At 43.0% G+C, this 25,411-nt stretch overlaps 4 protein-coding genes and 1 long non-coding RNA gene across 6 annotated transcripts; 4 read left to right on the forward strand and 1 right to left on the reverse strand.

Annotated features, from left to right (window-relative positions):
* The first annotated feature begins 1,775 nt into the window (after positions 1-1,775).
* Positions 1,776-4,014, forward strand: LOC126997567 (uncharacterized). Its single transcript, XM_050858735.1, has 4 exons — positions 1,776-2,016; positions 3,211-3,318; positions 3,591-3,658; positions 3,792-4,014. Exons 1-3 carry the CDS (start codon positions 1,805-1,807, stop codon positions 3,634-3,636), a joined length of 366 nt encoding a protein of 121 aa, XP_050714692.1. The 5' UTR covers positions 1,776-1,804; the 3' UTR covers positions 3,637-3,658; positions 3,792-4,014.
* Positions 4,015-7,996: 3,982 nt separating this feature from the next.
* On the forward strand, positions 7,997-10,832 carry LOC126997271 (glutamic acid-rich protein-like). Its single transcript, XM_050858266.1, has 3 exons — positions 7,997-8,724; positions 9,211-9,318; positions 10,439-10,832. The coding sequence occupies exons 1-3, from the start codon at positions 7,997-7,999 to the stop codon at positions 10,476-10,478; spliced, it is 876 nt and encodes a 291-aa protein (XP_050714223.1). The 3' UTR covers positions 10,479-10,832.
* Positions 10,833-13,560: 2,728 nt separating this feature from the next.
* LOC126997568 (uncharacterized) lies at positions 13,561-14,699 on the forward strand. Its single transcript, XM_050858736.1, has 3 exons — positions 13,561-13,872; positions 14,102-14,209; positions 14,508-14,699. Exons 1-3 carry the CDS (start codon positions 13,571-13,573, stop codon positions 14,545-14,547), a joined length of 450 nt encoding a protein of 149 aa, XP_050714693.1. The 5' UTR covers positions 13,561-13,570; the 3' UTR covers positions 14,548-14,699.
* An 88-nt stretch (positions 14,700-14,787) lies between these two features.
* Positions 14,788-16,581, forward strand: LOC126997569 (uncharacterized). The gene is made up of 2 exons (XR_007752194.1): positions 14,788-15,315; positions 15,381-16,581. It is a non-coding gene; the product is annotated as an uncharacterized LOC126997569 (long non-coding RNA).
* Positions 16,582-20,859: 4,278 nt separating this feature from the next.
* On the reverse strand, positions 20,860-23,228 carry LOC126997570 (uncharacterized). Of its 2 annotated transcripts, XM_050858737.1 has the most exons (4): positions 22,793-23,227; positions 22,425-22,526; positions 21,904-22,011; positions 20,860-21,348 (listed from the first exon to the last, which is right to left on the reverse strand). In XM_050858737.1, the coding sequence occupies exons 1-4, from the start codon at positions 23,185-23,187 to the stop codon at positions 21,303-21,305; spliced, it is 651 nt and encodes a 216-aa protein (XP_050714694.1). In that variant the 5' UTR covers positions 23,188-23,227; the 3' UTR covers positions 20,860-21,302. The 2 variants fall into 2 exon arrangements, with proteins under 2 accessions (XP_050714694.1, XP_050714695.1); XM_050858738.1 differs by lacking the exon at positions 22,425-22,526 and having other exon boundaries at positions 22,793-23,228.
* Positions 23,229-25,411: the final 2,183 nt, after the last annotated feature.

Below are 25,411 nucleotides of genomic sequence, written 5' to 3' on the forward strand. Positions count from 1 at the left end.
CACATCAACTATTTCCAAAGGCCAAAAATGAGGTCAAATGGGTTCTCATGACTGTGTTTTTAGGTTCAGGGTATAGAAGATGGGTCAGACTCCTACCAGGGGCATTAGACTACTTCTGGAAATGCCCCACACCCCTACGAAAGCCCTATCAAATGTGAGGGTGTGAGCGGCGAGACGTTTGAGAATATCGTCCCAGGCATCGCAAATTTGCCGACGTGCAGGGGCCCTTGACATATATAAAAGGTGCTGTCATCGCCATCACTTCCCGGATCATGTAGCACCTCAAATAACAATGATGCAATAGTTAGAATTTGACGATTTCATTGTAAACGTCTCTCTTTCGGCAACCTCTTTTGATTCTTTTTATAGGAGCAGCGAGTAGCGGGCTTTTTTTTTATTATTGTTTCCTTTTTTATGTCCCCTTGAGCTGTCTCCTTTGTTGTAAAAAAATAAATAAATAAATAAACAATGAACATGCCACGAAGTACAGAGTAGTAACTTGCCTATATGAATGAGATCCGTATTTATGATTGAAAGACCAGCGTGGAGTTCAGAACCCAAAGAGATTACTGGCACAGGTAGATATATAATGAAGTATAAGTATGACCTGTAGACCTTCAAAACCCTAAGCTTACTGACAGAGAGGCTGCGTTGATCTTGCAAGAAGTGTAAATGCAGCAAGAATCATGGAAACAGCATAATTTTTTTCGTAATTCGGTAACTCTTCACGGCTTGTATGAGTTGCTCTCGTCATACCAGATATTAAAATGAACCTCAGAGCTCCCTTAATGGTGAGCTTGCCAATAAGCGAGCTGTTATCACAATCCTAACACTCACCGCACCTCGAAATGCAGCAAAATTGGTGAAATTGCTGGTAGAACGAGAAAATGCCAGCGGGGAACGGAAAAAGTATGTCATCTGTGTATTTATAAGTAATCTGCCTGCTGTCCTCTAATCATGTCTATCAAACATCGATTTGTCTAACTTTTTACGCTGTTATAATATCCGGACTTCGACAAGGTAGTTTTCAGCGTGACGGGAATGTATATTACGCCATCGAACAAATGATTTAGAGTTTGCTTTCGAGAGTCAGGTTTGCTATGTCCCGCGAAGACTATGAGGCCTCTATGTTGCTTAGCCAGCGAGGTCACACCCATCAAGTTTGGTAATGTGGACCTGTTTTATGCGCTGGTTAAATATAAAAGTGTAAATCACCTTTTGGCTTTGAGTGAGTTTTCTTTAGTAATTATTTTTGAAAGGGTGCTGAGGCTTGATACACCTTGTTCTCTTAAGGAAAAGGAAGGCCGTGACAAATTTAAGCTCTTTTACGAGGGGAGTATCGAAATAATTCTTAGACTAACTTTGATTATGCTCTATTTTGCATCGGTTTTCTTTATAGGAGCAAAATCTGGTGACTATTTTTCTCTATTCAGCCTTTGGTCCGCCTATACTGTAAGAATGAAGAAATACCACATCGTATAAGGGTCTCGTGGGTGCTTCCTATCTTCTCACTCACTCTCCCACCGCAGTAAAGTATTGAGAACAACCATCTTCAGGTTTTGCGTAGCTTGCGAGACTTATCACTGACATTTCACGGATGCAGTTTAACACTTGTCGTGGCAGCCTAACCTTTAAACCCTATGTTGGACGCGGACTGTGTGTTACGATATCGCTAATAAACATGACAGCATGGAGGGACGGGAGAAAGAAGGACATCCAATGCGTGCTTCCCCAGGGTGGGATGTCCCAGATTGTTGTATATAAAGGGAGGCCCAGACTCACGGGTATCACTGACGGAGACAGCATGAAAACCTCAACACTTCTCGGTCTACTTCTGGTGGGCGTTCTGGCGGTGTCCTGGGTCACCGCTGAGCCACTACCGGACCCAGAGCCAGAGCCGGAGCCGGAGTCAGAACCCACCGACTCTGAGGAGGAGGAGCCCTATGATGATAGCTACGAGACAGGCCACGTCCGCAGGAGGAGACAGTTGCACGGCTCATTTGGGACGAACCGAAGGTGAGATGACTTTTGTATTTAAGTTTACACTCCTATGATATATAAAAAAAAAACATCAATCCATCGTTTTATGTGTTCTTCAGTATATTCTTATCCATATTTTTTTTAACTGACTCCAAAATAGTTCAACATTTTTTTATCATTTAAACCGTCACTTCAGATTTTCGTTTACTAAATCAAACAGCATTGTTAAGCACTTTCATGACTGACAGTGAATAATACCAGTTAAGAAGTAGACAATTTAATGATGAACTTGAAGGAAATTGAAATAACAGGTGAAGCATGAAGACAACATTCACGAGCATATACCACTTGAACTCACTCTTAGCTAACTTAGACAAAACATTAGCGCGTTTTAATATGAGTAATAACCGGTAGTAATAATAATAATAATCATAATAATAATAATAATAATAATAATAATAATAATAATAATAATTTCTTAATATGAGACTGAACCAATACTAGTTTGCCTATGATACGTTCTGTGCCTTTATACCTTCCTTCATCATCTCAACAGTATTGCCAAGTTCACAGTATATTGAACAGTCATCCTAACCAAACACTCTACCCTATATGTACTCCTCTTCTCTGTTCCCTGATACCAACTGACTGACAACCATTACAATTTTTTTTCCGTGACCCGACGACACAGTTACACCCCTCCCATGAACCTTTGTTGTATCCCCTCATCAGAAAGTAAAGTTTGGAAAGTTTCGTTCAGCCGGCGCAACATCTGTGGTCATATGCCGGAGAGAGACAGAAGGGGAAGGAATTATAGGAGAAGGGAACAGATCCCAGGAGACGGGACACAACCCCCGATTAATACCTGGTACCCATTCACTGCTGGGTGGACAGGGCCGTAGGGTATCGGAAAAGCCGCCCAAATTTTTCCACTCCGCCCGGGAATCGAACCCTTCTAATCAGGACACCAGTGAGCTCTTACAACAAGGGAATTTGATCCTAACCATCCGAATCACTTGTAAAACTCTTAGTAAATGGATCATAAACACTTGCTAAAGTATACGAAGATCGACTAAGTTACCTTCCCATTTACTTTCCCAGGTAACAAAACAACACCATATAATCACACACACATTTTCAATATTTGCCTATCTCTCTCTCTCTCTCTCTCTCTCTCTCTCTCTCTCATGAGGCATTACAAGCATAGTGGCAATCTCTCCTCTCCCACAGCCCCTTCGGAAGAGACTACAGCGCAAGTGTCGGCTACAACAAGAACTTCAACAAAGGCAGGACCTCCGTTGGCGTTCACGGCCACAGGAACTGGGGCGCCAGCGGCAAGTGAGTCTCTAATCCACTGAGTGCTTCTTTTACCTGGGTTGAGATCTTTGGGAGCCGTTACAAAGGCAGTCCCACGCCTATTACTGGACAGCACTGGACTGGACTGTGCATTGTTGAAGGTAGTAAATTGCAAGTCATCATTTTAAGACCCCGTTTCGTCTGTATTTCCTTCACTCGTTTACTTTTTACCGTACCTAACTTTATTAACTGCCATCAGTGTCTTCCCTAAGGTGCCCATGCCCACGACTAAACACTGCTTTGTCATTTCTCAGGGGACACGGTGCTGGGTTCTCCTTCACGCACAGGTTCCGCCGCTGAGACCTCCCCTAGAGACGCTGCGGTGAGAACGATCGATTTCGTCTACTCTGGTACAAATACGATATGACCGGGCATTGTATACAGTCTTTAAATTTAAGGCAATGTAGGTTTAAGTGGAAAAATACAAGTAATTTTTTTTTTTTGTCGGGAAACAGGTCGTTATATACGGCACCCCGACCTGACTGACGGAACTGGACAAGGACACGACACGGAGAGGCCACCGAACTGAAAGGGAGAGAGAATCACCTCATGCCAGGCCTGCTCGCTCAACACTCGGCCCGCAAACACGAACTACGGAGATTCCACTGTTTGCAATTTCTTCACTGGAATAATAACTGCACTTTTGGAGGAGTACCAGCAAATAAAGTCTGAAGCTTTGGAATGAATTTCAGTCTTTCCCTAATAACGAATATGCATGTTTGTTTTTTGTTTTTTTATCTTAATTTTGGTGTTTAAGTTCAAGATGTCTTACGTCTTAGTAATGTAAGGGAACGGGGTGCGATCTACTTTCTCACATAAAAACTCTAACCACAGGCAAGAAACGATTGATAGTTTTTATTTGAGGTATTGCATGGAGTGTTCTTTCATTTCTGTCCTAAGTTTGCAGAATCATTACACAACATTACCCTACAGTCTTTTATAACACGCTAAGGTTTTATTGTCCGTATTTCCGGTTTTATATCTCTTCCGTTAAAGACACAAAGCAAAATCATACCATGACGAAGCGAAATCACAGTATATTGCCACCCAGAAAACCTTGAAAACCCGGAGGGGCGTAAGTAACACCTTGCAGCCTAACTCAACCTAACCTAAGCACATAAAAAGGCGTCACTTACGATGTCTCGTTGGGGCTGGCGGTGGTGGTGATGGTGGTAGTGATGAAGGTGGTGATGGTGGTGGTAGTGATGAAGGTGGTGGTGGTGGTGGCGGCGATGGCAGTAGTAATGGAGGCAGTGCCGTTTCGATGGTGATGGCAACAAAAAGTTCCATGTGTTTATCTGCAAAATCATCACATATTAGCGCCCGCTGAATACCATTATGCATTTCTCTTAACAAAACAAAACACATATATTGAGGAATAATAAACTCATCTTGATGCAGGTTAATTATTCACGTAGAAAGCTGTACTGTTTACTTAGTATTGCATTTACAAATCAAGACTATCAATCTGAACATACCTGTACTTTACCGATGATGCAGTAATCCTCGAGGGGTCGCGAGAGGTTATGGTGGTGACTCTCCAGACACTGAACGAAAAGGCGAAGTCTCTCGGACAGATCTCCTTGGCCAAGACCGAGGTAGAAGTGTTTGAAAGGTATAGATGAGCTAGTACACTGGTCATTCGTGTGGGGAGGACACTGATACCTTGGAAAATTTCACGTAGCTTGGTAGCGTGCTGCAGAAAAACGGTGTCTGGATTTCGTGCTATACAGTACACTCAACGCGCGATAAAAGGCCTGGCAGCACTTACCTCAGTCACGTGGACACACAGCGGGTAAGGTTGCTGCTGCCGTGGGTTTCAGAAGAGGAGGAGGGGGGTAGAAGCATCACCAAGTACGTACTGCCTTCACTTCACATGACGCAATCTGTGAGGAGAACATTCACGTCAATTATTATTACCTATGCAACTATATCATTCATGTCATCTACTCATACCTCTCTCTCTCTCTCTCTGGTGAGGCATTACAAGCATGGTGGCTGCCTCTCCCCTCTCCCACAGCCCCTAGAAAAATTTACAACGCAGTGATCGGCTGGGACAAGACCTTCAACCACGGCAAGACCTCTATTGGTGTTCACGGCTTCAAGAACTGGGGACCCGGCGCCAAGTGAGTCTTTACCTCCCTTCATTGTTTATCTGACCTACGTTGAGATCTACAAACATATCGTGGATACAACCGCTCCCTCCCCGCCGTCCACCGAGAATGCTGCGCCAGTACCTGATTATAAAAGTACCTGATTCTGTTGAGGTCGTTTTCTGTTCAACATTTTCTTTATTCTCCGCAGTCATTTTCTTCACTTGGCTTCCATACCCACGACTAAACATTTCGGACAATTTACGGTTTCACCCAACCAACGATTTTCTTACGTGGTTCATGCTTTTTTTCTGGTGATAGATGTAGTGAATTGCACGATATGATCCGGCACTGTCCACAACTGTATGTAGATATATGCAATAGAATACATGTATATACCTTTTTTACTAAAGTCTTATTTTCTGAGTGTGTTATATGCCTGACCCACTTATTATTATTATTATTATTATTATTATTATTATTATTATTTTCCTCATCATCATTTTTACTATAATTATCGTTATATTTGGTATTATTCTAGTGTTTGCCCGCACACACACACACACACACACACACACACACACAATTAAAGTATCAGTAACCTTTATGTATATATTGTAGTTAAGTCATCATATACTAAAAACATTTCATCTGCAAAATTTCTTACTGTCGTGGCGGGCACGCTATTTGGCTACACTCACTCCCGTCCTCGTAGCCAGCCCGCCTCAACGTCACAGATACAGAACACAGATCCCACCAGCCTTGTCATGCTAATGGTGCTTTCTGAGTATTTTGAGGGAAGGTGCTTAAATATGCTGATAATTTAACTGTTTATAATCAACGAGAATTCCGGGAGTAACCGTCACGCTTACGCCCATTACTCATTCCAAGGTCAAATTCCTCTCCCACTTTCCTCCCATGTCACTAATCAACCCACTGAGATAACGTCAATGGCACAAAATGGCTGGAAACGGATTCATTAGGTTAGAGACGTCGAGGCTTCGTGGATATTCTGTTCCTACGTCATGGCGGGGGCGGCACGAGAGATGTCAACCAACGGTCCCAGATTGTCGTACTCTGCCTCCTATATTTGCCGATTTCCGACCCATATACAGTTTTCATCACCCAAATAACTGCCTCCATATATGGTTATCGTTTAAATGGTTAATTATTGGTGTTTCTTGGCAACAGTTGGGCCAGAAACCGGTAAATATGCGGGTCTGAGTACGATAATATGGCAACCGTGATGTCAACAGCCCTGAGGAAAACACGACGAGGAAAGACAGACTGATACTTATATTTACCCACTGAGTGCTCGTCGCCATCCCCGTCACCACAACACGACTGAAGCACACGTAATCGCTGGTCATCAAAACACGCACACGGATATTTGTAACCACACACACCTGCACCAACTCCACGAATGGCAAAACAACTGCCGCGCATATGCAGACCAGATCGTTCCCAAATTATCGTACTCGGAGCATTGCATTTCACGATTTCATACCCAAAACTCTCGTACCTGGACAAATAGCGACATACAATTAGAGATATCGTTAAAAGTGTTGAGTATTGATGTTTTTTTGCGATGGTTATGTGTTGGAACTTAGAAATTGGAAAATACAGTGTGGTGAGTACGACAATATTATAAGGGATTGCTAGCGCTGACCCCATGACCTCGTAGGCAAGCACATATTTTCTGTTTACAACCCAGACAACGCTCTCCCTCGCAATAATACTGGTGTGCACTACAAATAAGAACAAAAGCATATGGGATTACTAAGTTCCATGCATCCTGTCATCATGGATTGTATGTTATCTTGCTAACGCTTTCGGACACTTTGTATATCTTTTCTCCCCCCCTGCCCCCCTCTCTCTCTCTCTCTCTCTCTCTCTCTCTCTCTCTCTCTCTCTCTCTCTCTGATAATAATAATAACGATACTAATAAATAATGATAAACTACTACTACTGCTGCTACTACTACTACTACTACTACTACTACTACTACTACTACTACTACTAATAATAATAATAATAATAATAATGATAATAATAATAATGCTACTACTACTACAACTACGAACTACCACTGACACCATTGCTTTCTATCTGTCCATTATCTATTTCATATCCTTCAGTGTCCACTCATCCTCATTCCGGTTCCGTACACTATAAATAGAAGACAGGAGAGGACATTTGGAGGTGAGGTACTCTGGGTGAACTAAACTAGGCGCAGCCAGTTATAACAGCACAGTAACACACCTTCTTGTCGGATTCACCTCAGCAAGCAATCGTCTTCATGAATTCTAAAGCAACTAGAGCCAATAACACTGAATACGTTCTCTCAACAGTGTAGAGTATGTGGCCATGCATCAGTTTCCTTGTGTAGATGTTATTACTTCGTGGAGTACGCTCTGTGGTGCTCGCTTGTAGTTATAGGACCATGCCACGCCATCACCTCCTTGGTTTAGTGTTTTCCCAGGCCGGGATAACCAGGGCTCTGGATTATGCATATAAGCCAAGGGCGATGGAACATGAACAGTTAGTCATTCGTAAACGCTGGCACCATGAAGGCGCCCGTGGTCATCGTCGGTTCCTTCCTAGTGGTGGTGATGGTGTCTGCCGTGGCCAACGCTGCACCATACTCGGAGGACCTGGATGTTCCAGATTACTTCGATGACTTTGATGATGATGAGGGATATCGCAAGAGGAGAGAGGCAGCGGATGAGGATGACGAGGACGAGGGTTATGACGAGGACGAGGACGACGAGGAAGATGACGGCTTCATTCGCAAGAAGAGACAGGCAGTGGATGAGGATGATTATGAGGATGACGAGGACGACGAGGAAGATGACGACCTCGTTCGCAAGAAGAGACGGGCAGAGGATGAGGATGACGAGGACGAGGGTTATGACGAGGATGAGGACGACGAGGAAGATGACGACTTCGTTCGCAAGAAGAGACAGGCAGTGGATGAGGATGATTATGAGGATGACGAGGACGACGAGGAAGATGACGACTTCGTTCGCAAGAAGAGACAGGCAGAGGATGAGGATGATTATGAGGATGACGAGGACGACGAGGAAGATGACGACTTCGTTCGCAAGAAGAGACAGGCAGAGGATGAGGATGATTATGAGGATGACGAGGACGACGAGGAAGATGACGACCTCGTTCGCAAGAAGAGACAGGCAGAGGATGAGGATGATTATGAGGATGACGAAGACGACGAGGAAGATGACTACCTAGTTCGCAAGAAGAGACAGTTCAAGGCCGAAGTACAAGGACACCATGGGTAAGAAGTGATATACTGTATGTTTTGCGTCCCATGTTATTTCATTATAATTATTTGCATGTGTGTGTGTGTGTGTGTGTGTGTGTGTGTGTGTGTGTGTGTGTGTGTGTGTAATTCACCACGCCCTGCTCACGAGCAGGTACCCTCCCGACACGAGCAAGTGCATATTCATTATCGTCGATCTCTGGGTACTGCCAGGCCCTCACACACCACACACCCCATCCCCCTTGCTAAAGGTGGGACAGTAACCACTCCTAGTCAACGGAAAGAATCCGGCCTGAGCGGAGCTCGAACAGCCGCCTGCAGCGCGGCGCTCTAGCCAATTGAGCTACCGGAGCGGTGTGTGTGTGTCTGTGTGTGTGTGTGTGTGTGTGTTCAGTGATCTATCATCGTCCACATCTATATTTCTCTTTATATCTATTTACCGCTCGATCATTTGACATAAACACACACAAAAGTAATACCTTTCCCCCTTCTCTCCCGCAGATCAGGCGGAAAAGGCTACAGAGCTGATCTTGGCTACAGCAAGAGCTTCAACAATGGCCGCACATCGGTTGACGTCGGAGGCTACCAGTCAGGGGGTTCCTTTGGCCGGTGAGTTTCTCTTTGTTTCTTTTATAACGGAGGAGGGGTTCTATGCGGCTGATGGTTTTTATAGATTCCATCATTTTTTCTCTTTCATTTGTGTGTCGGAACTATTTGTACGCTATATAAAGCTTGTGTGCAGTAAAACTAACCAAAGTCTCGCTTTAGGAGTGTCCAGGGGTACAAAATAGTAAAAATGTTGCTGTAGTAGTGTTGCTGATCTGTTAGAGCAGTGTTGTCCAAACTGGGGTCCGCGTACCCTAGGGGGTACGCAGCATAGATCAAAGGGGTACGTGAAAAGACGATGAACACACACACACACACACACACACACACACACACACACACACACACACACACACACACACACACAGCAGAAACTTCCCATGTTTTATAAAAGAAAAGAGAAAGGGAGGGACGGGCACCTAGGACGAACGCTTATGTACGTGCACCTAAATATAATATAATATGTCACGCCTTCATTTTTTACATAACCAGTAGCCAATACTTCCTGTCAACAACCACTGGCTCGCTCATTATGTTGTATTGTCTACTTCTCCTGCTTATTCGTGATTCACTCTTAAGACACTCCCACAGTGACTTCTCTTTTCAGTTATTCGCTTATAGCATTTCGTCACACCGCACGTGATATGTTAGTCCTCTTGAATGGTTATCCACACTTCCTGACCACGCCTACTGGGTATCTGTTTTCTGTATGTGGGTCTGGGTATTTTCCATAACCTCTCAGTAGTGTTAGTGCTTATCAGATGTTTAAGACTTTGTATATCTGACTAATTGCTTTCCTTCCCTCTCCTATCATATTTTCAATTCTTGTCTCCATATCCTCCTCCGGTATTTGCCTCTGATTGGGGTCACTATTAATTAACTGTGCTGTTATGGTCTTCTGGGTCCCGACAAATATAATATAAATATAATGTAATATAGTTGTTTAATCAGCCGTGGGGGGTACGTAACATTAGGAGAAGGTAATAAAGGGTATAATAGGCGAAAAAGTTGGGACAGCACTGTGTTAGAGGGTGAATTAAGGAGTGCTAGAATGTGATCAGTGTGGAAATAGAGTGAATGTATCAGTCTCACCTGTCTGACATATATGTTCTTTCTTTCCCAGGGACAGAGGCGGTTATGTCGGAATCAAACACAGATGGTAATTAGTGCAATAGTAGAAAAAGTCATGAGTATGACGGTTGAGATCCGGCAAAGGACGTTACTTCATTGTTTTCAAAGTCTTGATAATGAACTGAAACCAATATTAAAGGGATGCACTTCGCAGAAAAGATAGATAAATTAATATAGAATCAAATCATCACAGTCTCTTGATAAGAAGGCAACAAAAGTGTGGATATTGCAAGTCTTCAACCTCTCCCCGGCGCACCGCTGAGGCTGGCAGGGCAGGGAAGGGACCACACCCCTCACCGCCCCGCCGCCCTTCCATTCACTCGTGTTTTCTCACATCTGTCACTCAGCTGAGATGGTTTCCTATAAATAAATTCTGAACTTGATAATATGTGTCTTTCTCTGTGTAGAAATAATATTAGGAAATCCTTCAGTTCTAGATCATAAAATGACAAAAAAAGTGTTTATAATACGAAAACTTCAAATTCCAACGAATACATATACGAATTCGAATACACTATAATGTTTATAATTCGAATACAACTATAAATACATATTGAAAGTTTTCATGAATACATTCATGAATATTTCTAGTGCAGTGCCCCCTCGCCATGGCAGTGTTGTAGCTAGTGACACAGCCCATTAACATATATTCTGTCTCTACTTGACCTTAACAACCTTTCGTTACTATGCTGCATGAGGAAGGCAAGGAAAACACAAAGAAAAAGGCCATACCACCACCGTTCTGTCCTCTCTGGCGCTTCTAACGCAGTGCCCCCTGCCAGGACAGTGTTGTAGCCACCCGCGGCTTTCCACGCCCAAAATAGCCCACGAATACCCCGGCATGAATGACCAGGTAAACTTTGATATACTACGGTGTACGATGTAGCATCAAAGGCTGTTGTGTCCAGTATGAGTATCCGCAGCCCACGACTTCCGTACGCGTCCGTCAGAGCCTCTCCAGAAATAGCCCAAAGCGGCGCGGGAAACAACGCCGCGGCACTGGCAACGTTTCATTACATTTCAGAATATACGGTGCAGCCCTGCAATCTTCCTCTTCTTCATCTTGTGTCTGGTACCGGCCTCCTCTTCTTCTTCAGAGGGTTGAGGGTTGATGGAGCCCTCGCCGGCCAACAGCAACGCAGGCAGGGAGTGTTAAACAAATACCGTTAATCTTCGTTCAGCTTATCTCAGGGGTTTTAGTAGCCCTGAACGACTTAACTACACCAATTCCTTGATACTCTTCCACCTTGCTTATCTGTCAATGTTAGTTCATGTGTGTCTGAGGGCTATTTCAGCTTCCACGACCCTCCAGAGACTTAGTTTCTTGTCCTCAAAATAAATAGTGGGACCAAACACTTTAGCCGCGCGTGAAGTCTTGCGGGAGCTCGTTCACCTCGCTCGGCCCAGGGAGACGAGACTGCCGCACGACCATTACTTTGTTTCATCGTCTCTGTTGTGTATTCCAGGTGTATTTCATGGCATAGAGAGTTCTAGTATTGTTTTGGTACATGTGAGGTAGTGTGGGGGTGGTGACAGGCCGTGAGTGATATAGTAAGTACAGTGTAGGCCTAGGCGGCCGTCGAGAGGCCCCCCACGTGAATGGCCCTGTGTAAAGAGAGAGGGAGGGAGGGTAGGGAAGGGAAAGGGGGAGGCAAGGGGAGGTCATGAGAGGGAGGGGAAGGGGGAAGGAAAGGGGAGAGAAAGTTGGGAAGGGAAGGGAAGGGGGGAAGGATGGAGAGGATTTGGGAAGGGAAGAAAAGGGAGAAGGGGAGAGAAAGGGGAAGGCAAAGGAAGGGTGAAAGAAAGGGAGGAAAACAGAGACGAGGGTTGGAGAGGCAAAGAAAGGGGGAAGGCGCTGGACAGCAAGAAGTAAACAACGAAAAAAAGAGTGAAGGGAACGGGGAAGGGACAGGTAATAACTTGTTGATATGCGCGGCTCGTCTGAGGGAAGTGAATGTGAATAAACCAACGCACTTTTCATTGAAAAATACCTCGACATAACTGAGTATAGCACTGTTCTAAAGTTATGCAACACATAAATGGGCTCATGAACCTGTCCTATACACGACCATTACACGTCCGCCCAGGAGGCTGGAGTTGTAAGGAACAACGTCTGTTATTTCTGATATTAAATTTTGAAGTATTCGTCAGATTATTCGCAGAGCACGAATACTTTTTCCTTGTGCTCGAATACGAATGAGAATACTTTTACTTATATCAATAATCATTCGAATACGAATACATCAAAATACGGTATTCGAATATATTCTAATACGAATACCGAATACGAGTAATCCATTATTGGTTGGATATCGCAAAATACAGTGTGGTGAGTACGATAACAAGGCATTGCTGACCCCTTCACCTCGTCCCATTCCTGTAGGCAAGCACATGTTTTCTGTTTACAACTCAGACAACGCTCTGCCTCGCAGTAATGCGGGTAAAAACTACAAATAAGAACATAAGCATATAGAATAACTAAGTTTCCTGCATCCTGTCATTATATTCGATCTCTATGGATTGTGTGTTACCTTGTTAACGCTTTCGGACACTTTGTTTACCCCCCCCCCTCTCTCTCTCTCTCTCTCTGATAATAATAATAACGATACTAATAACGATAAACTACTACTACTACTACTACTACTACTACTACTACTACTACTACTACTACTATTACGAACTACAAGTGATACCCTTGCTTATTGTTTATCCATTGTCTATTGAACTCTATTCCATTCCCTTCAATACCCAGTCACCCTCAACCCGATTCCGTTCACTATAAATAGAGGACAGGAGAGGACGTTTGGAGGTGAACTAAACTAGACGCAGCCAGTTATCACAGCGCAGTAACACACCTTGTCGGACGCACCTCAGCAAGCAATCGTCTTCATGAATTCTAAAGCAACTAGAGCCAATAACACTGAATACGTTCTCTCAACAGTGTAGAGTATGTGGCCATGCATCAGTTTCCTTGTGTAGACGTTATTACTTCGTGGAGTACGCTCTGTGGTGCTCGCTTGTAGTTATAGGACCATGCCACGCCATCACCTCCCTGGTTTAGTGTTTTCCCAGGCCGAGATAACCAGGGCTTTGGATTATACATATAAGGCAAGGGCGATGGAACATGAACAGTCAGTCATTCGTAAACGCTGGCACCATGAAGGCGCCCGTGGTCATCGTCGGTTCCTTCCTAGTGGTGGTGATGGTGTCTGCCGTGGCCAATGCTACACCATCCTGGAAGGACCCGGATGTTCCAGATTACTTCGATGACTTTGATGTTGATGATGAAGGATATCGCAAGAAGAGAGAGGCAGCGGATGAGGATGTTTCTGAGGATGACGAGGACGACGATGAGGACGACGAGGAAGATGACTACCTCGTTCGTAAGAAGAGACAGTTCAAGGCCGAAGTAGAAGGACACCGTGGGTAAGAAGTGATATACTGTATGTTTTGCGTCCCATGTTATTTCATTATACTTATTTGCATGTGTGTGTGTGTGTGTGTGTGTGTGTGTGTGTGTGTGTGTGTGTGTGTGTGTGTGTGTTCAGTTATCTATCATTGTCCATATCTATATTTCTCTTTATATCTATTTACCCCCCGATCATATGAAATAACCACACACAAAAGTAATACCTTTCCCCCTTCTCTCCCGCAGATCAGGCGGAAAAGGCTACAGAGCTAGTCTTGGCTACAGCAAGAGCTTCAACAATGGCCGCACATCGGTTGACGCCGGAGGCTACCAGTCAGGGGGATCCTTTGGCCGGTGAGTTTCTCTTTGTTTCTTTTATAACGGAGGAGGGGTTCTATGCGGCTGATGGTTTTTATAGATTCCATCATTTTTTCTCTTGCATTTGTGTGTCGGAACTTTTTGTACGCTATATAAAGCTTGTGTGCAGTAAAACTAACCAAAGTCTCACGTTAGGAGTGTTCAGGGGTACAAAATAGTATAAATGTTGCTGTAGTAGTGTTGCTGATCCGTTAGTGGGTGAAGGAGGTGATCAGTGTGGAAACGTGAATGTATCAGTCTCACCTGTCTGACATACCTGTTCTTTCTTTCCCAGGGACAGAGGCGGTTATGTCGGAATCAAACACAGATGGTAATTTGTGTAATAGAAATAAATCATGAGTTTGAGTGTTGAGATTCGGCAAAGGACGTTACTTAACTGTTTTCAAGCTTTGGCAAATAAACTGTAACCAATATTGAAGGGATGCATAACAAGAAAAGATTGAAAAATAATAAAGAATTAAATCATCACAGTCTCTAGATAAGAAGGCTAAAATATGTGGATATTGCAAGTCTTCGACCCCTCCCTGGCGCACCGCTGAGGCTGGCAGGGCACTCAGCTGAGATAGTTTGCTATAAATAAATTCTGAACTTACTAAAATGTGTCTTTCTCTGTGTAAAAATAATATTAGGAAATTTCCTCTGGAGTGCGTATATTGGTCACACACACACACACACACACACACACACACACACACACACAGTAGCCTACAGATCACACATATGCTCGTCATACACCTGATAGATAACCTGCGTATTATTGTCCAGATCCAGATAGTAAATTTTGTATGTAAATGAAAATGTGATTGATTGATTGACAGTTTATTGTTGCAAGTAAACAACAAAGGAGAAGGGAGGAACATGCCATCCCAACCCCCAGACAGTACAGAGTGTGATTATACAACTAAGGATACATGTGGAAGTAGCACCAGGAAACTAAAAAGATGGAGACAAGTGCTAAAAAAAAATAAAGGCCTTGATTTAGTTTAGATGGTCTTGCTATTACCATTCAAAGCAGAAGAGGTCAGAAGAAGAAGAAGAAGACCAAGGAACCAAAACAAACACTGTCAAATTAAGCGGAACAAGTCAAAAGAAGAAGACCAAGACCAAGGAGGAACCAGAACAAACACTGTCAAACTAAGCGGAACAGGTCAAAAGAAGACCAAGACCAAGGAGGAACCAGAACAATCACTGTCATAGCGGAACAGGTCAAGAGAAGAAGACCAAGACCAAGGAGGAACCAAAACAAACACTGTCAAAGCGGAACAGGTCAAGAGAAGAAGACCAAGACCAAGGAGGAACCAAAACAAACACTGTGCCGTTACAAAGGCAAAACTCCCGACCGACTTCTACTGTCAAAGCGGAACAGGTCAAAAGATGAAGACCAAGACCAAGGAGGAACCAAAACAAACAGCGGCGGGAGACTTGAGCGGCCAGCAGGGACGAACGTACTAGCCCCATAAAGCACCCAAGAAGAAGAAGAAGTGACTCATATCGCACCCGCACTGGTTTGTCACTGCTTGTCTTGAGTCAGTATGAAGTATTGCACCATAAAGCTACATGGCAGAGGCCGGAGTAAGACAGTGTAGTGCAGGAGCGCGGCCACGGTGTCTTTGCCAACCTCGCCACCAGCACTAAGCCTTGGCCTCTTGCAGTTTCCCTATGTTCTTATGTTCTTATGTTCTTACCGCAAATGTGAAAGAAAGTTGAGCCTCAAACTAACTAACTAAGGAGAAGCATACCATACTCCCGGGGTGCGTCGCTTCACTCACTCGCCGCCTGTTTCCTTTTCCGTAAAAAAAAAAAAAAAGCTTGAAGGCATTTACTGATTAATTACGTACTTGATTTAGCTTAGGAAACCCATTACTCATGCGATACCGATTGTACATTGGTGTCTTTGATGATAAGAGATTTAGTCTTCACCATTCGAAAACCCCACTATTCCAGAATTGCACCCATCTCACTGCAAGGGTCATAACGACATCCTCAAGCGGCTTCTGAGGCTTCCTAGATGGAATAGCTCATTCCTGGCCTTCACCGGGCAAGGGATGAACTGTCTGGCTGTGCTGTGTCACCATGCTGCGTACAGTATGAGGAGTAGAGTGGAACAATCTGGGAACTCCATCATCACCTCCATCAGACAGAGCTCGGCCTATATATGCGAATCTATGCGGCGGGAGTGGCTGGGTCTTCTGTTTGTGTAGATTGTGCATAAGTGTGCCGTGCACATGCATATATAATTATAAGTTGTCAATTATTTAAGCATTATGTATCTCAGTCGATCTCATTCGTTTTCTTGTCCTGTTTTTTTATATATGCCACTGGGCAAAATAAAACTATTATTATTATTATTATTATTATTATTATTATTATTATTATTATTATAATTATTATTATGTAATATGTGCTCTATGAGGTGCATGCTCTGAAACATACTATTCCTGCCATAGGGGGCAACATGACTTTAGGAATAATGAGGTTTGACTTAAAGAGGTGTACGATTACTGTGTTATGTGGCGTTAAGATGAAATGATGAATACACCTTTTCCTTTCAACTTTTTGGAGCGATTCAGGCAGCTGCTGCTCATTTCAGTCCCTGGTAGGAGATTAAAAAAGCTGTTATTTTAAATAATCTACAATAATGATTTTTTTTTGTAAGTTTTTATATATTTTGTGTTGGTTAAAGTGCCATTAGAGGAAGTAATAAGCACACCTTAACAATTATGTCTCAGAGAGTTTTATGCTGGGGGAATCTAGGAGAGCAGATGGTCAAAACAGTTAGGTTTAGTTGAAAATAATCTACATAAAATGATTAAGAGTACACTGTATGAGGTTATGGCCTGCAAGGGTTGATGTCCAACCTGTGGGTTATAATAAGATGTTAGCTTTCATACCGGTATTAGATAAATTACAAGGATGAATCTATATCTTCCTGGTAATTTTTATGTTTTTGATTAATCTTTCATCAGTCTATCACAGTTCACTTCTCTGAATAGGGTGAAGGGATAATAAATTCTACATTCTTGTTATTTGTGACAGACAGATCTTGCAAATATATTAAAAGCTCCTCAAATCCCACCAGAAAAGTTTTGCCTGTTAAAGTGAGACTGGCAAAATTCAGGAAATTTACCATGGCACCCCCTGTGCTGCCACATGTTCCCATGCTTGCCAGGGGAGAGAGGGGCTGCATGTAGAGTATTAATGTTAGTTCATGTAACTGCTTAACTTATTGTTTTATGCTTGGATGAAACCCATTGCCAGCATACCCTTAAACAGACTGAAGGACCGGACTAATAGTTAGCTAGTCATACACTGACTTATTTTACTCAGCGTGACTCACTTAGGCATTTAGTCTAGACACTACAACTGGCCTAAGAGTTTTTAGTCAGCATTGACTAACTTTGGATTTATGTTTTGTGATTTGGGTTATCTTTTAGAGTACAGATGAACACCAGGTGCACCGATTTCACTTCTCGAATGAACGAAAGTTCTCAAGATCCAGCAGGGTACTTACTAACCAACCTGCAAATCACATATAGAAATAATGATATTGGTAATGATGATGGTGATGATAATAATACAGTACCGAGCCTCTCGTGTACACCCCAACAGAAAAGATGAGACTCAAGCTGCTGTAAGTTAGCCCTTCCTTTCACTGTCGAGGAAGTGCTGCAGTGCAATACTGTGGTTGACTCGACCAATGGCTCTCCAGAAGTTGATATTTATTACAGTGGCACACCTTCCGGAGCCATCAATTGCTTCATATACTATATAGTTCCTAAAGTTCATGTTGTGGGAGGTGCTGATCTTGCTTCGAATACCATACTGGTTGGTCGGTCTGCTGGTGCTGATATCCCTCATTGCAGAATACTAGATAACTTTTGGCAACTTCTGGGAATACAGAAGTAACACTGTGCAGGTCACTGTAGGACTCGTGTTTTAATGCTTAGGTAGAGGATCGTTGTGCCAGTTTTCCATAGTTCTGGAGCAGTACCAGAAGCAAATGAAATGTTGTTAGTTTCAGAAATCAGTAAAGGCAACTCTAATGCAATTTTTTTATTTGATTGAATGAACGGTTGTAAGGTGAATTTAAATTGATAATGTTGTATGTTTGCAGTCTACTGCAAACCTGGTGTTGTGCAGTGTAGACAACTGAGGAGGTTGTAGTGGCGGTGTGGAATGTCAAGTGCAGGAAGCTTGGGAGTGATACTTCAAAGTCTGTCCAGGTTCAGGGCATTTGCTGCTTCTTCATTGTAATTATAATGTTCATGAAATTAAAACTTCATTGGATTTTGTTTTCTGTTCTGTAAAGACTTCAAAACTAAACATTGTTTTGTATACCTTTGTGCAAATTTTCTAAGTAAAAAGGGAAAGTAGTTAATTTGAATTCTGGTGATCAACTGATCATTTCTGCAACGCAAGTGCTTCAAACGTTTTCAGGCATTGCAGAATGTTATTGTCAATAGGACACAAAGGCGGGAACATTCACGTCTGCAGTGTGCCCCGCCCAGTAACTATATGTGGGCTACAAGTCATTCCTCCTCACGGGGAACAGCCCAGGGCTGGCAATAATGCCGTGAGGAACTTAGGTCATGCGAATCGCGTATCGGTAAAGCAAAATTGTCACGAAAATATTATAAGATAAACAAAGTTACATAATAGTTGCATGAAACACCGGTGTCACCCTGGTGCATTGACCTTATAGCAGTGGTTAATTATCAATGTGCAGTGTGTATCCTTAATGCCATTTATAGCACTTCATTGAAAACTGACGCTGAATTCTGACGAGGCGGCCACGCCCGCTGGGGTCAGAGTTGTCAAGCACCCAAGTGTGCCCTGACGCGACGCCCCGCTGCGCCCGCCGCCACCAAGCTGTGTGTGTGTGTGTGTGTGTGTGTGTGTGTGTGTGCTCAGAAAAAAATACTGTAATAAGGCTAAAGTTATCATTATTATTGTCTATATTTTCATTATTATCAACAGTAGCAGTGATATCAATATTATTATCACCATCATTAGCTTTATTGTCCGTTCTATCATAATTATCATCGAAATTATCACTGTACCTTTTCCCCTCTCAAAAGTCTCAAACACCTTCCAGTGCCGCAGTTAGCTTGCCTTCATGTTACCGTGTAGTAGAGTTGTGTCTTCATGAGCATCCTAACATGTGATATTGCAGGGGTGCGCCTTCCCTCACATGGACACCGCCGGGGCTTTGAGGGAGGCTTCGCGCGAAAGGCCACCACCACCACCACCACCACCCGACGAGAGGTAAGCGGCCATTAGTGTCCTCGTGTGTGGTGATGGATTGTAATTTACTGATCTTTTTTTTTCACGCGGTTAGTCTTTACATTATTTTTTTTTCCTGTTCCAAGGGTCAGTTATATGAATGTATCGCGAGCAGCAGCGGCAAATACGGAAGCCAACTGATTGTATGGGGATGAAAGACTGTGTTAACTTTTCTATTCGTCTTTTATCAGGAAACGTTTCTTGAGCTTTCATTAACTTCGTGTACATGCAGTTAATCGAGATAACCCAATTTTTTTTTGCATTTTACCTTCGATTTTGTGAACGTCTCGAACCACATTAAGTTATTCTCTCCCATTCTTCTGCTGTTGTCATGTGAGTCGTTCGCTAGGAGAAGGACCTTGCTGATAGTGGCTGACAGCGCTGATGCCAAGGACAACACTCACTTTGACAGCACGAGGGAGCAGAGGAGCGTGACATTTCCCGTGACTGGCACTTTAGATTCGGTCTATCATAGTGCTCTTCGTGTGATGTGCTTGAGAGAGAGAGAGAGAGAGAGAGAGAGAGAGAGAGAGAGAGAGAGAGAGAGAGAGAGAGAGAGAGAGAGAGAGAGAGAGAGAGAGAGAGAGAGAGAGAGAGATATCAACAGGAATAATATAGAAAGGCTGAAAGGCAGACATACAGAACCGAGGCTTTGATATGACGCACAAAGACATAAGTATATAATTATAAGGCTTTGGGAAATATCAATAAAATCAATACAAAGGCAAAGTATAATCAGCGTTACTCCGACTGGGTGTAGTAACAAGCGCATGACCGTTTATTGAAGAAAATAGTGTGTGTCGGGGGGGTGGGGAGGGGCGCCCGTGTGTGTGTGTGTGTGTGTGTGTGTGTGTGTGTGTCAGTAATAAGGTCGTATGCATAACGTTATAACCTTTTCATGTTTTCCTTCGTAACTTTCTTAGCGATTTCCACGGCTTTTTACATCTTCGTATTGGAAGAAAGGGGAATAGGGAAGTTGCAATAAGGAAGAAGAGATGGATGGAGAATCGAGTTGAGATGTGAGAGGAAAGGATATATAAATAATACAGAGAAAGGGAAAGTGTAGGGAGAGATGAGGTCGTGGAGGGAACAAGTCTGGGGAGAAAGAGGGCACCGTCGCCAGATTATCGTACTTATCAGCTTCTCCCCCATAAATATCACCAGAAAACAGGAATAATAAACCATTTCAACAATAAACACGAATAAATCTCGCTAGCGTGGCCCAGGGAAATGTTTTTGTGATGGAAATCGGGAAATATGAGAAACTGAGTACGATAATCTGGCAACAGTGAAAGAGGGTGACGAGGTGATGAATGAGAGGGGAGGCAAAGGAAAGGGCACGATGCTTAGTTCAGTTTTATTGTCAGAGTAAATTCATAAACATAAAAACTTGGCACCTCTTAAACGACATGATCTGATACATTTGTTAAGATTTTTTTTCTATTAAAATATTTCTTCTATGGAGTGTTGATTTTTGTAAGACAGTTGAATCAAATTACTCCAGTCTAAGTGTACAAGAATCAGTCGTGCAGTCATTATGATTTTGGAAGAATCAATAAATATCATTAGAAAAATTATTATATATTGACTAAAAAAGAGATCTCAAACGCACTGCCCCTGAGTTAAAGATACCTGTGAGAACTTTAGATTCTCCCTAGTATTACAGTGAATGGGTTTTGTGCTCTTGATCACGAAGATAAGATGAAGTCAGGTCACATTCTTTACTCTAGGCCGCTCACAGAGGCGTCTCCTTAATCTCCCCATCTTGCCGGTACCGTAACGTCTCTTAGCGGCCGAACTTGTGGGTGAAGCTGAGACCGAAGCCGTGTGAGCTGAAAAGAAAGTATTGCCCCGGTCACAACAAGGATAAGAGGAACTTCGTTAGATGAGTCAGTGCTTAAGTTAATGGTGAAATGAAATATAAATCAAATGGATTGTTGCGGAAGGAATTCGAAGGGTAGAGCAAAGAAAGAGGTGGTATTATTCCACTTTAGCGAGACATTTCTGGAAACTGAAGGAACTAAATTAGAGAAGTCACTGTTGTATTTAATGAACAAATGAACAGTTGGGTTGATTTCATTCTATACAAGCAAGTGGACAGTTGGAGCTTGGGAAGTGGTTACCTATTTATTACCTTGTTACTTAGACATTGCTGAACATTGGTTTTACATTTAAAGTCAAGCGAAGCCAAAATACTTTAATCCCATTTGTTGATAGCTTGGAGAGACCAACCTCCTAACCCAGACACACTCCTGCCTTGATCTAGTGAGACTTAGCATTAGCTAGCTTTGGATCCGACTGTCTTTGCCCACGCATTAACGAAACCATATTAAGTAAATAAAAAAAAGATCCATATCGAACAAAATAATAATAAATGAATAACTTACTTCCCGGCGGGCGTCCAACTCTTGTGGGCGTTGACACCGATGGAGGTTCTTTTGTTGGGGTTGAAGTTGTAGCCCACCCCGGCGTTGTAGCTGTTGAATCTGCCCACCCTGAGGGACATGGAAAAGGATCGTGGTTTTAACCTTATGAATTATAGACTGACATACATACGTTCATACAGACAGACAGACAGACAAGCGGACACAGACAGGCACAACACATGACCAGACAGATACACATACTCAGACAGACAGACAGACAGACACAGGCAAGCTCAACAGATACACATACTCAGACAGACAAACAGACAGACAGGCAGACACAAGTACATACATAATTAGATACACACAGACAGACACGGACTGAGAGATAGACAAGCAGGCAGGCGAACAGAGAAAATAACAAAAACACAAGCGTGACATTGAAATCTACTCTCTTGAACGAGCGATAAAAAAAAAAAGACAGGAAAGCGAAAGTGTAGAAAACGCGGTTGAAGGAGTGACTAAACCAAACCGAGTCTTACCCAGAGATCGAGTCCCTTTGGCCTCCGACAGTGCCGCTGAGAGAGTGGCGTCCGTTGTCCCAGGCGTGGTTCACAGTGGCCGAACCCCCGATGGACCGTCCACTGTGGGTGTTGGAAGGGAGGGAAAGGGACGAAGGATTAGTTAGGGTCTAAAAACCTCAGTGTTGCTTCCCCTTATACGAGTGACGGTGAGTGAGAGTCCTGCAAGGAGTATTTCTCTTCGGATTTATTAGGTAGTAGAAGCAAATATAGTGGTAATAGTAGTAGTAGTAGTAGTGGTAGTAGTAGTAGTAGTAGTAGTAGTAATTGTAGTAGTAGTAGGAGAGAGACAGAGATAAATCAATTATACGTCAACGGACTCAACTTACAATGGATTTCTGGAGCTGTTAATGGCTCCAGTCACACTGGTCTGCCTCTTTTGCCGTGCGTGCTCCTCCTGGGCCTCCTCAGCTTCAGCCTCTTCCTCTTCCTTCTCTGATTCCTCAAGCTGGTCCGCGATCACATGGGCAGCCACGTCCTTCATATAATTCTCCACCAAGTCCAAGACAACGTCCTCGTCGAGGCTGAGGGTGACGTAGTTCGCCGCGTTCACCAGCTTTGGGTAGAGGTCTTCTGCCACGGACGGGTTCTGGTCAAGGAACGCCTCCAGCGCCGCATTCACATCATCATCCTCAGAAGCAGATTCAAGAGGAGCAGCTGCAACCCAAGGCACCGCCAGCACCGCCACCAGCAGGAGAGGACCGCTAAAAACCGTGATCTTCATGTTGGCTCCGTCAGTGAGGACAATGGTGCCTGTGGCCCCCGAGCCTTCTCTATATATGCCATTTGGCTGTATCCTGCCACGGCTTCCCTCGTGAAGGACGCCGACAACAGGGTGTGACGTCACTGTTATGGAACCACGTGACCGGGAAACAATTTTCCTAGAGACGAAAACGTTTTCTGGGCTTCGTTGCTCTCTGTGAAGGTATCGTGTAATAAGATGATAAAGCAGTACGGTATACTGTAGAATTTGACAATGAAGATAAGAATGAAATTCAAAGAATATAAGGAGCGACACGAAGATAATTGGAACAGAAAGAGGACTCAGCAACATGTAGAGGGACTTGAGGAGCAGTATTCCCAATGTTGAGAAAAACAGAAAATGAGGAAAGTTTAGAGGAGACTGACGATCCAAACCCTTTCAGAAAAGAAAGTAAATAATAAAGTAATGATGCAGAAGAAACTGATCCCAGCCATGCAAACAACAGGTAAATTTCCACTCTACAAAATATCCGCAATGATTTATCACTTAAACTAATAGTACGAGAAAGTTTAGACGTTCTCAGTTGCGTCCACATTTCACTTCCCTTAAGAAGTCCAATTTTCTTGATTATGATGCCCGTCAGAGATTTGAAAACCTCCACCAACAACAGAAGAGGAGCAGGAGGAGCAACGCGGAGACTTCCAAATATCCCTGCTGCGACCTTGAATCACTCATCTGATATTATTTGCAAGAATATCATGTGTCGCCACCGAGGACAGCCACTCCTCTCCTCATGCATTGTTAGGGGGCATAGCGAGGGCTACGATAAAAGTTACAAATATTGCTGTAAACAACAAATCATGCCAAGTTAAGCTAAAAGAAGAAAATGAAGAATGAAGAAAGGAAAAGACAGAAAGAAAGAGAGAAATTTTGCTTAAGCTGCAAGTGGTCCTGTAGTAGTTCATTTTCTTCGAGTCGGAAGTCGTTGCCCAACACTCCCTTACTCCGAGTCGTCGGCTCCGTGCTGGCTGGCGGCAGAAGAATCCCGGAAAAGCCTGAGAGGGATAAAATGACGAGGCAGGATAGAGGGGAATTTTTTCGGCTCTCCCATCCATGAAGGCGCGACGCAGGAAAGATCAAAGCTGCTCCCCTTTACAGCCCATTGATATGCAACATCATGAAGCTATCTGTTATTATCTACATCGAGGATACAAGCGGACTGGAGTATATACTACTGTGTGTGTGTGTGTGTGTGTGTGTGTGTGGTTGATATATATATATATATATATATATATATATATATATATATATATATATATATATATATATATATATATATATATATATATATATATATATATATATATATATATATATATATTATAAATTTGCAAAGTATATAAATATATAATAAAATAATAATTTACTGAAAACGATCGTAAGTTACGCCGCTAATAACAATATCTAAAGCATTACGGTAAATACATTACCACTGAGGCCAGTGTAGATTTATCTCTTGCGCTCCTCTTTTTTAAGTGATAAATCAGAAATCTAATTTATCGGCCATAATTTCTCTGTAAATAAATATGCGGGAAAGTTTTACACCAACTTTGATTCGTCAAAGTAATCAACAATTAATGTGGTATTAACCAGCATTATTTTATGGTAAAATGGACGGACAAAAAAAGGCTAACAGTATGTTCCTGTAACGAAAACGGAAGTTGAAAAAAAAAATACATGGCAGTTCCAACGGGGTCTTGGTACTTCCCCCATGAAGAGTTTAAATCGCAGAACCGAAACAAATACACAAATAGAAACACATGTAACAACGTGTCATCTTTATTTTATGCTGTATGACCATAGGCACCGTCACCAAGGCAGGATGAAGAGTGACATTTAGCGGGGGGGAAGCAGGTCCTTTGATCTTTCGACGCCACCGGAAGAACAAAAGGGAATCGACCACTCCACACGATTTAAAAAAACAAAAACAAAACGAATAGACAGACGACCGGAAGAGGGTAGCTGCGAGACAGACAGACAGACAGATAGACAGACAAGGAGGAGTGGGTCACACAACACTTGATCTGAGAATAAAGGTAGGAAAATATAAAGAATGGATCTGAGAAAAAAAGTAGGAAAACATGAAGAATGATGGGAGACTAACACGCACATATAATTCAAGGGAAATCCACCCGTTGATTGTGAAGAGAGGAATGAAGAAAGGGGGGAGGGCGAGATCTTGTTG

This window comes from Eriocheir sinensis, chromosome 12 (genome assembly GCF_024679095.1).
Source record: "Eriocheir sinensis breed Jianghai 21 chromosome 12, ASM2467909v1, whole genome shotgun sequence".
Classification (NCBI taxonomy): Eukaryota; Metazoa; Arthropoda; class Malacostraca; order Decapoda; family Varunidae; genus Eriocheir; species Eriocheir sinensis.

Excerpts from the sequence above, each read along its gene's own strand:
- LOC126997567 (XM_050858735.1), top strand. The coding sequence starts at position 1,805 with ATGAAAACCTCAACACTTCTCGGTCTACTTCTGGTGGGCGTTCTGGCG. Across the intron at positions 2,017-3,210 it reads TCATTTGGGACGAACCGAAG|CCCCTTCGGAAGAGACTACA; the intron begins GTGAGATGACTT and ends CCTCTCCCACAG. Across the intron at positions 3,319-3,590 it reads AACTGGGGCGCCAGCGGCAA|GGGACACGGTGCTGGGTTCT; the intron begins GTGAGTCTCTAA and ends GTCATTTCTCAG.
- LOC126997271 (XM_050858266.1), top strand. The coding sequence starts at position 7,997 with ATGAAGGCGCCCGTGGTCATCGTCGGTTCCTTCCTAGTGGTGGTGATG. Across the intron at positions 8,725-9,210 it reads GAAGTACAAGGACACCATGG|ATCAGGCGGAAAAGGCTACA; the intron begins GTAAGAAGTGAT and ends TCTCTCCCGCAG. Across the intron at positions 9,319-10,438 it reads TCAGGGGGTTCCTTTGGCCG|GGACAGAGGCGGTTATGTCG; the intron begins GTGAGTTTCTCT and ends TTTCTTTCCCAG.
- LOC126997568 (XM_050858736.1), top strand. The coding sequence starts at position 13,571 with ATGAACAGTCAGTCATTCGTAAACGCTGGCACCATGAAGGCGCCCGTG. Across the intron at positions 13,873-14,101 it reads GAAGTAGAAGGACACCGTGG|ATCAGGCGGAAAAGGCTACA; the intron begins GTAAGAAGTGAT and ends TCTCTCCCGCAG. Across the intron at positions 14,210-14,507 it reads TCAGGGGGATCCTTTGGCCG|GGACAGAGGCGGTTATGTCG; the intron begins GTGAGTTTCTCT and ends TTTCTTTCCCAG.
- LOC126997570 (XM_050858737.1), bottom strand. The coding sequence starts at position 23,187 with ATGAAGATCACGGTTTTTAGCGGTCCTCTCCTGCTGGTGGCGGTGCTG. Across the intron at positions 22,527-22,792 it reads AACAGCTCCAGAAATCCATT|TGGACGGTCCATCGGGGGTT; the intron begins GTAAGTTGAGTC and ends CAACACCCACAG. Across the intron at positions 21,349-21,903 it reads AGTTGGACGCCCGCCGGGAA|CTCACACGGCTTCGGTCTCA; the intron begins GTAAGTTATTCA and ends CTTTCTTTTCAG.